This window comes from Tachypleus tridentatus, chromosome 1 (genome assembly GCF_004210375.1).
Source record: "Tachypleus tridentatus isolate NWPU-2018 chromosome 1, ASM421037v1, whole genome shotgun sequence".
In the NCBI taxonomy this organism is placed as follows: Eukaryota; Metazoa; Arthropoda; class Merostomata; order Xiphosura; family Limulidae; genus Tachypleus; species Tachypleus tridentatus.
Genome location: NC_134825.1, coordinates 128,150,410 through 128,165,365, shown reverse-complemented (window position 1 = coordinate 128,165,365; position 14,956 = coordinate 128,150,410). Strand labels below are relative to the sequence as shown.

Sequence of the window (14,956 nt, the reverse complement as noted above, 5' to 3'; positions counted from 1 at the left end):
CCATAAATGTGGTTTTATATGTAAAAATCTGTATATTCTGTGTTACTTAGCAACTCATGAACATACTTACAATGATACCATATTGTTTATATATCAACTGGTTATGAACAAGTTCTGGCCCTCGAATATCAATTAGCCTTTTGGTCATTTTTGGAGGTTTAATATTACTTGGTATAATTGGAATTCTGTCTAACTGAGGAAGTTTCCTTTTCTCTGGCAGTTCAATATCTGTCATAAACAGAAAGAAAAATTACAAATATATTTTTTAAAATATTATTAAAATACTATCTTATTAAATATTTTAGTGCTGCTAATGTTTGAGATCTGGCTGCATCATTTTGTCACACCTATTGTATAGTTTTTAAATTGCAATACAGTAACAAACTAGGTGATAATAGTTTAAAACTTCAGAATTAGTTCTTCCATTATGTAATTTATATAAATAAAATATTTTATGCTTATAAATAACATGTACAAATTTGTAAATAAAGAAACACAGTTTCACTGTGTTTACAATAAAAATAACTTTTTCCCATGTTAGTACTATAAGCAAGACAAATTATTTTTTGATTGTTTATCAGGCTTCATCTAATACATAAAATAATATTTACACTTATTTTATGTTAATTAAGATATTTTTTACATATGTTTTGGTGATTTTATTTGCCAACTAAAGCAATTATTTAGATCAAAATGCAAAAAAAATCTAACACAGTGGCCTTGTTGACAAAACAAAACTTGGAAGTGTCATGTACAAAATGATTTAACTTACTGTGCTTCATTCCCCCCCCCCCAAATTTTCCTATCATACTATAGAATAATCACTGTTATTGTAGTGCCTTTTCTTCTAGCAACATATCACCATGCTAATATTTTACTACATTGCTCCAATCTCTAGACAAATTACCACTGAACTGGAAACATTACTGCTTTTAAAATTCAACCAAAAAATAGAGATAGAGAGAAAATGAGCTTTCTGGAAGTGTTTAAATCAGTACTTATGACTTCTTGAAGTTGAGATACAGACAATTACATCACATCACAACAAATGAAGTTCAGAAACAGTGACTGACTAAAATTACAAGAATAAATTAGTGCTATTTTGTTCAAAACTATCATGACTTTTCTCATAAGGGTTACAGGAGCCATATGATGATGAAAGAAAATTCAGGCACATTTCCAACACTAATGGTTTTGTTAGGAGCTTGCTGAAGTCAATCCAAAATTGAAATTGAAAAAAAAATATATATGTACAAATTAAATACTTTTTCAATGATTTTCTAGAATTTTCCAATGAAAATACTTAACCAAATTGCAGAAAATCTAACAAAAATTTACTAAACAGTATCTAATTTTGGCTTAAAAATAATATAATCCAAATTCATTCTTCTATCATTTTCATAGTTTGAGAAATTTCCAAAATTTTGTTGTGAGACCTGGTTTTGAAAAACTTTAAAATGTGTCCTTTTACATTAAAATTTGTTTTTGTTGTTGTTGCTGTTGATAAGAAAATTCCATTTTATATACCCAGTGAGTTCCTGTAATATATCATAAAGGACATAACAAAAACTAACAATGGTTTACCAGAGACCTAGAACCTGATCTTTGTGAATAGCATCACCACCACATATGTCAAGCTTGGCAACAAAGTTTTTAAAAATATTTGTAATTGAGATATAATTAATATAAGAAGTTTTAAATAAACAATAAGTTATTTTATTCTTTTGGTCTTGTCTGAATACAATAAACATAACAATAAAACAAAAGAATAATTATTGGAATACTTTGCCATCACCCACCATACTCGCTATACTTGACTAAACTTACCTCATGACTTATCAGAGAAAAGTTCAACTTTCAAACAGATATAACACAAAAACCATTTTCAGGAATGAAAATAACATCTAAAAAATCTACAAATAAAATTACTACACCTATTATTTGTTCATCCCTCCAGAAGCTCAAGACAGTCATTTTCCGATAACACTAAAAATTAATGTTAATACCACTTTTATTTACTCCACACTAGTGTAAATAGTTTAATACCTCTTTCAATTAATGATGTTTAAACAATGACTGTAGCTATTTCAATAGCTTTGCTTCTTTAATAACTGTTCAGACCAAACACTGTGACATTAAAAAAGGGTTAGAATGAAAGGCTGCAGTAATAAAACCACTAAAGGAGAAGGAAAAAATCAAGAGAAACAAAATATGCATCATTTTATTTTTAGGGAATGATAGTTATTAGTAAATATAAATTATTCTTTGGAATAAGCAAATAAATTCTATAAAAATTGACAAGTATATAGGTTACAGGCAAAGATCCTCAGAACTGCATAGAAATAAAACATTGAACTTCTAAAAAAAAAATTGTCTTTGAAACTTACACTAAATAAATATAATAACTTGTCAACTATCAAATACTTTTGATTTACAAATTAGTGAAATAAAGTTAGAAATATTATTTGTACATAGATTTTGAAATGTGATATGTAGATATGCACTCAACAGTTGAAAGGTTGTTTGCATTTAAGATTAGGTTAATACTACATTTCCCAAAGTGTAAAGCACACAGCCCAGGAGTGGGAGGGTATGAGCAGTGAGAGTCAATAATGCAAATTATTTTTCTACACTGAAAATACATTTTTGAAAGATATTTACTTCTGCTCACATAATAACTTTTTTCATTCAGTATTTCTCTATAAAGACAGTCTTTTTTTCATGCCACAAGCCTTGGAACTCCCACCTACCCTATGATTAATGTGGTTCACTCTCTATACATAATTCATTGCACAGCAACCCTCCACCAATAAGAGTGCAATACACCCTCCTAACACACATGAATTATTCTATTTGTTTCTACATAACCATCACTTTGAAATCCAGCAGAAATTAAACACCAGTTTTAAATGGAAAGTGTGACAGGAGGCAAGTACCTATCAGAAATATATTTTCAGTGCAGGAAAATATCAACTTCTGATATGGTACTACAATAGCTAGAATCCAACATTCCATGATGACGAGAAAACCCACTTTTAGAGAAAATTATACATTTAAAAACGGCTGGTATGGGTAGAGAAAGCACTAGTAGTGGAGCAAACATACCATACCAGTTGTATATATGAATATATAAGAATCCAACATTGAAAAGGTGGAGGGACTAATGAAGGCGATTTAGATGAGAATCCTTCAAAAGCATCCAAAGAACATTCATGGAGTGTGAAACCCCACGGGAAAAGAGGAATACATATGAAAAACCCCACCTCTTTTATACAAAATATACTTTTTGCTCAGTTAGGTAGTAGGTATCACACAGACTGGTGGAAAGTTGGAATATCACATTAAATGAATGACAATAAAACTCATTGATTTGGATCCCAGAACCAAATAAAATCATTAGAATCATTGTCCAGGTTAAGAATGAAAGTAGGGTCCCCAGCCAGAGATTGAATGATGTAGAAAGCTAAAAAGGATGTGTCTAATAGTGTAGAATGGCTACAACAGACTGTATTTGGCAGGTCAACTCCAATCCAAAATTAGTCAGCACTGGATATACATAGTCTGATCCACAGTAGGAAGAGTGTCCACATAGTCTCACCTGAAGTCTACTAAACAGGATACATGTACATCCATGACCAACACCAGTCATTCACAAATCTGGCATCCAAAAGCATGCCAAAGTGCACCCCAAAAGTATCAATATAATACTTGATTCGCTTCAAGTCCAACTGGACCAGTTCCACTTTGCAGTACATCCACCTCAGGAAGTAAACCTCCCTGAGACAAAGCATCAGATGGACAATATTCACCCTGCACATCTTCATCCAATGGATGATAGGTTGACACCTATAAAAACTGCAGAACTAAGGTGAATTGAATCAGGTTGATGCAATATCAACCTTGGGGACCCTCTGCACGGAGGGGAAGCATATGAGGCAAAAACCTGTGACAAAGGTAGAATGAGGAATCACAACCAAAACATGTGAAGATTTATGGTGATTTGTACAGTTCTAATCCAAAACCACTCACTAGGAATTGAATTCCAGTTCATGATAGAACTACAAAGGGCAAATTCCAAAGTAGTGCATCTTTTTGAATTTTTCATATATACTACAGTGGTATATAGAAAACATCATCCTTCGGTTAAGACCACATGAGTGACTACATGGTTGTGCAACATAAACCATCAGGTCCCACTGCACAAAGCCAAAGTGCACAATTGAAGAATTTACACCATCTACACCAACAGAATACCACCGTTCTACTGAACGAAAGTGAACACATTCAAGAGGTTACCTCTATGGTCCAACATCAAAGCAGCTAGGAACTGGAAAGTGACAAGAATTCACGTACTCCACTGGAACAAATAGGAGGAGGAACATGGTTGATAGTGCAGAGTAATACTGACACTGAAAACTGTGTAATGGGCAACCATGAAAACACTATTTCAAAAAGCAGACTGTCCCTAATTTTTTTAATGGAAGAAACATCAGGGATGGGCAGAATCCCCTCCTGCTTTACCCATGAAAGTCTGTGAGTTAGTATGGCCTGGAATGGACATGTGGATGTAGCAAACAAGAAAAACCAAGTTGCAATCTTGTGGAACACCCCACTGTCACAGTGCGCATTAATGATCATGGTCAGATTGATGAGATAAGCCTTCATCCAAAGACAATTTTGATGGGACTTCCCACACAACCTTTGCCATGCTACTCTACACAAAATCATCCTTTAGGGCCCAACCAATGAGTTGGAGCATCAGGAGTAGCTAGGAGCAACCCATGCAACATTATCCTCCAGACAGGATCACATGTGTCACCAGCAGAATGCCCCAAGTAACTATAATCCACAGAAAAATCAAAGAAAGGACTGAACATCAACAAACCCCAGGACCAACCATACAGAGGTGGAGTGTCTGAGTCACTAGGCAATAAAATTAGTAGATAAGTAGCATAAAACTTAACAGACAATGCTCACAACTGAGGGAAATCCCAGAGCTAAAAGGGGACTAAGGAAAAGTAAGATATAAAACAGGATACCTTACTAAGTCAAGTCAAACTGACATTTAAGAATGGTAACAGGTGAAAGGCAGTGAGTAAAAAACAGTCACCCAAAGAAGGCAGTGAGAGATGAATGTATGAGATGTCCTTCACACACCAGACTCAAAAATTTATTCCAACAAACAAAGGAAAGAAGTAAATGACAGGGAAAAATATACTAGTCTAATAAGCTGGTGAACCCAACCTGTGAAAGTGGAAGGGAAAAAGTCACATAAAAAAATAGGTTTCAAGGAATGAAAAGGCAGAATTGGGAACCATGAAAGGAAGCTGTGTAGGCAATATAACAATGAAGAACATGGATGGGACACAGCAGTCTATGCTGATCAGGCCAAAAATAAAAAAGAGAAATAGTGGAAAGAGAAATTGGCAAATATAAAGAAGATCTGTCATAAACAGCCAAAGTTTTAGGCAGGAAAATTCAATTTGGATAAAAGAACACATGTGGTATGGAACAGAGTATGTGAAATTCTGATGGCAAATATATCAGACTGACAATTCCCACAGACTACAGGGAGCCTGAATACTAATGAAATTAGAAGGTTAACTTATTTAAAGATCAATCTCCTACTGAAAATATAAAAAAAATCTTCAGCTCAGACCCTCTAACCTGAAACCTATGTGAAGACACTCAAAGTACAAGGAATAAAAGCTGAAGTCATGATCTGAAATTCTGAATTCATGATTGACTGTGAACAAGTCAAAAAGTAAAAGAAAAAATGGTAAATTTTTTGGTAAAATACTACACCGAACAAACTGTAGAAAATGAATAAAATTGGTAAAGCACTACTTTGCAAAAAGAAATGACATTACCATGTAAAGTAAACACAATTTAATGAGAAGTAATGGTTAAATAGTATCAAATAGTTATATATGTCAGGAGCACTGCTACTGGTGTAGCATTGTCTCATGATGACTTGAATGCAAAGAAATAGTAAATCATGTTAATCATATAGTAGGTTAGAGTTTGAAGGATTGTAACATGTGGAAAAAATTGCATATAGAGGGCTACAGTGAATAAGAATAGCATTTGTATAGTACCAGAATTTAGCATTTTAATATATTTTTAGAAATGAAAATAAGCAACTATTAAAACACATGTAGTATTTTAACATGCATCCATGTGTTGTATTGAATCATTTCACTGACTCTTTCACTTATTTAAAAAAGGAGGGCACAAGAAATAATACTTAATAAAAAGGGATATGACATGAATGACAAAAGTTTGAGAAACATTAAATTAATATAATACCCACTGATAACAATTTAGCATCATAAGATAAGTCACTGTTTAGATATCTCTATTTTCACTTACAAATACTAATTTAATTTGTGTTGATTTAAATTCATTTACTACATCTGCATAATTCTAAAAGTATAGTCCTGTAAGAAGTATAAATAGATAAACAAGTAAGTAAATATTCAGTAAATGTACACTAAAAAGTTTGAAAGCTTACGTTTAAAGGATGGTGGAACTGACCACAGTTTCATACTTGCCACCTGAGTGATTAAGTGTTGACATCTGGCTACATAAAGAGAAATAGTCTAGTAACTGTGATGAAACATACAGATATCTTAATGAAAAACTTGTTCACATCTATTTTTTTATTGTATTATGCCATTGTTGTACAAGATCACAATTTTTTATGGAAACTAAAAATACTTGTAAAAATGTAGATTTGTATTGTAAAACTAACATGTACATTTTTGTTCCAAATACTGGTAAAATTTAATACTAAAAAATAATAAAACCATTGCAATAATACAATGAATGAACAAGAAATTATTTGAAATTTTAACATGCCTAAGTTACATATGGATTGAAAGTCAACCATGTGGGAAGAATGAAACATTATTTTTAATGGAGTTTAGTCTCTGACTGGACTAAATGTAAGAGTCACGAGTTGTAGGGAACTATGCTGAGACAGTTGCTCTTCCTAATTTAATTTAGTGATAATGATTGGGGAATAGTGAGAAATCAGTTTCACTAATGATATAAAATCATAAGTCTGGCTGATGGTTACAAAAGATTATAATATCAAACCTGCATGTGAGGCTGAAGAGAAAAAATAGTTTCTGATCACCACCAGTTGTCTCTTAAGCTACTTCAGGCTTCTTAGGTATAAAACACATGTTACTGCTTTGTTATATAGTTATACTGTGACAAAGTCACAAAGATGGTGCAATTTTATGAACTCACATCAATTGGTTAATTGAATAAATATGTAGCAGTCTTTGAAAGATGGTAGTTAACTGTGCAAACTGTAAGGTTATACAAATGGGTTATCATAAGTTAACAAATATAATTTAGATAGAAATCCTCTTGATTATGCAAATGAATAAAAGAACCCCTGGTTATTGGTTGATAAAATTCTTAAGCCTTCAAAGCACATGATACAGCTATCACTTTTGGGTTCTACACAATTAAAAATTCATTATGAATCTGAAGAGGCCAAAAATATGTCACTCAAGCCATTAAGTTAGTGGTTCTGTTCTTAGAAGTGAAGTTAAAATTTTAGAATATATTTATAGAAATAATATTGATTACAATTCAAGAGATAATTAGTTAATAATTCTATACAAGTTACACTTCACTTAAGAAGGAAATTAATAATTTCCTGAAAAGGATGGGTTTATCTGTTTGACATATGGTTTACTGTAATAAAAATAATAATAATAATCACTTTTAAAAATATATTAAGATCTTTTCTTTATAACATGAGGCTTGCTTATTAGGCTTTTATGAAATTTATTTATAATTACATGTATAAAGCCTTGTTGCAACCTAGTCTAAAATTTGTTTCATCCGTTTATTCAAATTCAGAATCATTTGCTTAAATCTAAAAAAATATTTAAATCTGCCAAGGAGTTGGTGGTTAAGATCAAAAGAAGGAAAACATCAACTGTGGACTGCACTAAAAGCCTTAAAACAAAATAGTATATAGACAGTCTCAAGGTTAGCTACAGTGAAACAACAGTTTGATAATTTTTATTTTAATCATCACATTTTTCATTAGACATATCTTTGATGATACAGTCAGAATAGTACAATTTAAAGTCAAATATAACAAGTTCTCTTATCAAAGTACTATACAGACAAGTAATTTAAACACAGCTTCAACATCAATTTCTAAACTAGATTCTTTCTTCAGAAATGACAAGATACATAAAAAATTGTAAATCTAAAATAGTATGGGAATTGTAAAAAAACATAAGGAAACAAGGTTGGAGAAATTGTAGACATTATTTACTCAAACTAAAAAACTCCTATTTTGGCTCCATGTTGTAACCTAGAATTATATTAAATCAAGAAGTGAAATATGAAGCTGCAGTTGGAGATTGCCAGAGAAATTTGTTTGAGAATATCATGAGGATTTATAGTTCCTGTGTAACTAAATTACATATATATAATGCATTGTAATTTGCAATTATATGCCTGGAATTAGACACAACCCCCACTAAGCACAAAAAACATTTACAAGAATCCTTTTCAAATAACACACATTATATAAACCTTTAAGTCTTTTAAAGTGATTAATGTGTGTTATAATACTTAATATTATGCACAGACTTTTTTACTCCTTCACTTTATATGTAATATAGGGATTGGTTTCCTAAAGAAAATGATTATGTAGTGTACAAATTATTGAATACCTGCATGTAACAGTCATCTAGTGTTCATCCATTATTAGCTGGTAATTTCCATTTCACCCTGTACTTATAATGTTTATAGAAATACCAGGTATTTGTGAAAAATGCTAACATCATGAGGTAATGATAATAACTTTATTTACACTGAAACTGTTTTTTTAGCTAATCATAAATAAGTAAAATACAGAAGAAACAAACCAGCCTCTTAATACTCCTACAACCTTCACAGTAATTTATTTAGTATTGTAAACAGGTTTGAGTGCAATATACGAAACAATATGTTTGAGCTGGTTTGAGCATATTTGTTTTTCTTTGTGCATCTTTATATATATATATATATATATATATATATATATATATACACATACACAGCCTTAGAAGTCAATAGTAAAGGATTTAAATACTGTTTGAACTGAATCTTTACCATTTATGGTAGTTGTTACCCAAATATTATTTGAGGGTTTGGTGAAATTCCTTGTGATCCCCATTATGAACCACTACCATGGTTCATGATTATCTAACTCATTTGTGTTAGTAAGCACCCCATTCTCAAATGTGAATACTCATTTAGAACCAGAAAACATGACATCATTCCCACAGTACCAAAATTTTTTGTGATTCAATGAAAATCAATAAAAAAGAAATAAACAATTCTACTTTAAAAGATTCCAGGAATTGCAGCAATCTCAGTTAATTGAGAATGGCATCACAATTCTCATAAACTCGTATGAACTGAAACATTATGCTAATCACCTTATAGTTGAAACATGAACTACTATGATATGGAGGTGAGAACTTTCTGCATTGTAGATCATCAATACCTCAACAAGGATATGATCTGAACAGTTGTATGGACTGATCAGGAAATTTTACAATTACTATATGAGGGAAGTGGTTGTAAAAAGAGAGGGAGTGAGAGTTGGTTGGTTGATTTGATGTTTTATGGCACAAAGCAGCTAGGTTATCTGTGCCAAACATCTGGTAAAAAGTTAAATTTAAAGTAAAATTAGTAAAATTCATAAAATGAAATCAAAGTAAAACAGTCAAAGTGTAACTTTTGAATTAAAAACATAAATAGCATTAAATCTAACTTTTAAATCTAGTCTACAGCAGTAAGAGAAAAACTACAGTAATACAAATTATAAAGGACTTTCTGTAGCATAACTGTAATTATCATAACTTGCCAGGAAGACTAACAGGTAAGTACAAAAATCACCATCAGCTATCTGAAGTTGGCCTTTCCAGTCCTGATTCTGAGTTATTTGACATTATGGCCATTTTCACAAAGTACTAAAAGCTTTAAAAGACTTCTAAGAAAATTTTAATAATAACTCGCCAGGATGACTAATGGGTAGTTCAAACAGCAGCATTAGTCACCTGAAGTTGGCCTTTCCAGTCCTAGTTTTGAGTTATTTGATATTATGGCCATTTTCTAATTTCAAATCGGACTACATGAACCGTGATTCTTAAAAGGGAATCACATTAAAAAAAGTCTAATGTATAAATTAAAAACTTGAATGACATTAAAAAGACTAATGGCCTTTAAAAACTAAAAACATTTCCAACGTGAATAGTGTCACCATCACCAATAAAATTGTCTAACATTATGGATAAACCTTGGGACAGAACATGTTTAAAATGATGCCATTGTTGAGAGTCGTAACGACGGCAAGAAAGTAAAATGTGGCTTATTGTGACCTGAGTGTTACACAGACTACACATTGGTGCATTAGTTCCAGATAAAAGAAAATGATGAGTTAAAAAACTGTAACCAATGCGTAGTCTCGTTAGAACAACTTCCTCTTTCTGATCCTTATGGAGGCAAAACAGCCAAAGTCCAACATAGGGTTCTATTTGGAAAAGCTTGTTTTCACGTTGGTACAGAACATGTTTAAAATAGTGCCGTCATTGAGAGTCATAAAGACGGCAAGAAAGTAAAATGTGGCTTAATATCACATGAGTGTTACACATTGTTGCATCAGTTCCAGATACAAGAAAACAATGAGTTAAAAAACTGTGACCAATGCATAGTCTAGTTACAACAACTTCCTCTTTCCAATCCTTATGGAAGCAAGACGGCCAAAGTTCAATAAAGGGTTTTATTTGGAAAAGCTTGTTTTCGTGTTGCTCGCTCCAAGTCGACTGTTAGCTGGCAAAGAGCCGAGCCTTGAATACAGGACCATAGTCCATGTATGGGACAGGCACAGCGGTGATAGTGCCAGAGCAGATAGACATAGCTGCGGTGTCAGCAAGCTTGTTCCCACAAATACCAACATGGTCCAGTGTCCAAAAAAACTCGATGTTAAAGAGAAATAAGCCAGTTGGTTTTGAATATCAGCGAGAACAGGGTGTGAACTAACATAAAACGATTCCAGGCCCAGCAGAGAACTAAGCAAGTCAGTATAAATAGTGTAATTGGAGTACTGCTTAGCTTCTATGTGATCCAGGGCAAGAGAAATGGCATAGAGTTCAGCAGTGAACACAGAAGCTGTAGAGGGGATTCTGTGCACAACCACTGAACCACAACAAACCATGGAAAAGCCCAAACAATCACCTGATTTTGAACCATCTGTATAAATAAGAATGGAAAGATGGTTCGAAAGATATTCAGCAAATAACAGACAGTATTTCCAATCAGGAGTGTCTGCTTTTCTCAGATGACTTAAAGATAGGTTCCAACTGGGGCCTGTAAGAAGCCATAATTGGATGGGCTGACCAGTGGATACAGTAATGTTATCCAAGGACAGACCCAATTCATCCAACTACACCTATATATTAAGGCCAAAAGGAGCAATGGCAGATCGTCTCTTCTGAAAAAATATGGCTCACAGAGGAAGGAAAACACAACCCCAGGTGGGATGATCTGGTAAGGAATGCAGTTTTGAAGCATACAGTAAAGATAGTTGCAAACAGTGGAGGTGCAAAGAAGGTTCATGAGACAATGTGTAAACTCTCAACTGGGAAAGTGTGGAATGCCTTAGTGCAAAGCTGAAGTTCCTGATGATGAATGGGGTCAAGAATTTTTAAGGGCAGAGGTCCTGGCAGAGCCATAGACCTGTGATCCATAGTTCAGTTTGGCTTGAATAAGAGCATGATATATGTTTAGCACAGAACATTGATCCGCTCTCCAAGTGGTGAAAGGAAGGACACGGAGGATGTTCAATGCTTTTGTACATTTGACCCGTAGCTGCTTGATGTGTGGTATAAAGGTCACCTTATGGTCAAAAACAAGCCCCAAAAACTTTGTCTCAGGGACTACAGGCAGTACAACTTCACCAATATGGAGTTCAGGATCAGTGTGAATACCTCGTTGGCAGCAAAAGTGCATGCAAACAGTTTTAGAGAGAGAGAAGTTAAAGCTGTTTGCTGTGATCCACTTCAGCAAATGATTGAGGGCAGTTTGTAGCTGCTGCTCAATATACCTCATGTTTGATGATTGACATGAGATGTGAAAGTTGTCGACATAGAGCCCGTATGCAACAGTAAAAGGGAGTTGTTCAGTGATGGCATTAATCTTTATTCTGAAAAGTGTAACACTCAAAACACAGCCCTGAGGGACTCAAAGTTCCTGTAGAAAAGAATGGGAAAGTGTCGAACCCACACAAACTTGGAATCTCCTGTCCATTAAAAATTGTTTAATTAAAACGGACAAATGGCCAAGTAACTTATAAATATGGAGGTCTCACAAAATGCCATACCTCCATGTTGTATCATAAGCCTTTTCAATGTCAAAGAATTTTGATACAAGATGTTGTTGTTGTTTGAGAAAGGCTTCTCTGATTGATGTTTCAAGTTGAATCAGGTGGTCCATGGTGGAGCACTGTTGTCAGAACCCACACTGAGTGGGCAAGTGAGAGAGAGAAAATCCTGTGCTGCTATTAATCCATGATGATGAGAAAACCCACTTGTAGAAAAAAAACAACAACATAAAAACAGCTGGTAGGTGTTGAGAAAATTTTTTATGTAGAGGAGCAAACAACGTTTCAACCTTCTTCAGGCATCGTCAGGTTTGCAAGGAAAGAAAGAGGTAACTGACCGATAGCCGACCACATATTTCAAGGGTGCTGTGTAATTAAGTGTAGGAATGTAGGTGGCATGCTTAGATGTTTAATTACATTAATTAATATAGGTATAAAGATCTTCCTTTGTATTGGTTTATTTTGGGCTTGAGTTGTTGTATAAGTAAGGCTTCTTCAATTTTACGTTTGTTTCTTTATTTAGTATTTGGGTGTTTTCTATGGTTATGTTGTGAAGGCGACTTTTTGTGTTCTTTGAATCTGGTTTCCATTTGTCTACTTGTTTCTCCAGTATGGAAGTTGTGGCAGTTATCACATTGTATTTTATAAATAAGGTTGGTGTGGTGTTTGTCAGTGTATTTTTTACATAGTATAGACCTTAGTTTTGTGTCTGGTTTTTTAATAACTTTGGTTTGACTGGAATGTCATATTTTGTTACTAGTTTTTGCCAAATGTTGGTTATTTTTCTGCTGATGTTGGGAATATATGGTATGAGGCAGTATATGGTTTCAGGATTTTTTGATTCATGAGATATATTTACTTTAGTTGGTTGATTTTGCTTTCTGTCTAGGTGTGTGCGTATAATGTTTTCTACGGTTTGTGGGGGAAACTTATTGATGTTGATGAAGTATTGTTTTATTTTGTCTAATTCATCATTAATTTTATCTGGTGAGCATAGTTTTATGGCTGTGTTTATTTGGTTTCTTAGTATGTTGAGTTTTTGTTTTGTTTCATGTGCTGAGTCCCAAGGAATGTATAGTCCAGTATGGGTGATTTTGTGGTGGATTTCTGTTTTGAATTGTGTGTCAGTTCTTGTAATTTTGAGGTTAAGAAATGATATTTGATTGCTTTCTTCTTGTTCACATATTGGGATGTACAGAGTTAATGGGATTGAAAAAATTAAGTGTGTGTTCTGTAGATGTGAATCCCGCAATCGTGTCCTCTACATATTTGTACCAGTATAGTGGTGGATGTAATGCTGTGTTAATTGCTTGTCTTTCAACATGTGTCATAAAAATATTGGCTAGAAATGGTGATACTGGATTGCCTATGCTTAGGCCATTTGTCTGTATATGAAGTTTGTCTTCGTGGTGAATTCTATGAGGGTTGCTAATTGGTTGCTGGGAATGTCTATTAATGGGTTAGTGTCTCAGATATAGAGTTCTAAGGCTATCTTGCAGGCTTCAGTGGTTGGGACTTCTGTAAAGAGGGATATGACATTAAAAAGGGCCATTAAGGCTTTATTATTAAGTTGCTTAATATTAGACTGATGAATGAACTGGCTGATGTTACATATTTGGAGAATGCCCATGCTATGTATTTACCAAGATTGTAATTAAACATAATATGCACCTAGACAAAAAGCAAAATCAACTAACAAAAGTAAATATATCCCACAAATTTAAAAATCACAAAACCATATACTGCTGCATACCATATATTCCCAACATCAGCAGAAAAATAACCAACATTTGGCAAAAATTAGTCACAAAATGTGACATTCCAGTTAATACCAAAGTTATTCATAAACCAGGCACAAAACTAAGCTCTATAGTATATAAAAAATACACTGACAAACACCACACCAACATTATTTATAAAATGCAATGTGATAACAGCCACGACTTCTACATTGAAAAAACAAGTAGAAAAATGCAAACCAGATTAAAAGAACACAAAAAGTCACCTTCACACATTTTTGAACACAACATAACCATAGAATACACCTGAATACTAAATAAAGAAACAAACATAAATAAATGCAAAATTAAAGAAGCCTTATGTATATAACAACTCAAGCTCAAAATAAACCAATACAAAGGAACACCTTTATACCTATATTAATAAATATAAACAAACATCTAAGCATGCTCTCTACATTTCTACACTCAATTACACAAACCCCTTCAAACATGTTGTTAGCTATTTGTCAGTTACCTCTTTCTTTCTTTACAAACCTGACAATGACCCAAGAAGGTCGCTCCTCTATATGAAAAATTTTCTCAACCCATGCCAGCCATTTTTACATATATACTGTGCTGCTATTAGGTTTTATGTTAACCACTGTAAACTGCTGAGGTTTTTATTTCACTGAACTAGCTAAGACTGTAAAAACAAATTATGCAATATTTGAGAAGTGTGATATGTTTACAGTAATGACAATTCACAGAAGAATAAAAGTTATGCATTTTGTATTTTCATTGTTTATGGCATCATAAGATTAAAGAAAAA

The 14,956-nt window shown here is 33.3% G+C and overlaps 1 protein-coding gene across 4 annotated transcripts in view; it reads right to left on the bottom strand.

Annotated features, from left to right (window-relative positions):
* The window catches only part of mRpL16 (mitochondrial ribosomal protein L16), a 32,563-nt gene that overhangs the window by 13,798 nt on the left and 3,809 nt on the right, over positions 1-14,956 (bottom strand). For 3 of the 4 annotated variants that reach the window (XM_076451075.1, XM_076451084.1, XM_076451055.1), the window contains 2 exons: positions 6,515-6,583; positions 71-228 (listed from right to left, as the gene is read on the bottom strand). In XM_076451075.1, coding sequence (XP_076307190.1) covers positions 71-228; positions 6,515-6,583 — 227 coding nt within the window. The remainder of the gene's footprint in view (positions 1-70; positions 229-6,514; positions 6,584-14,956) is intronic. The other variant, XM_076451066.1, reaches the window with a different exon arrangement.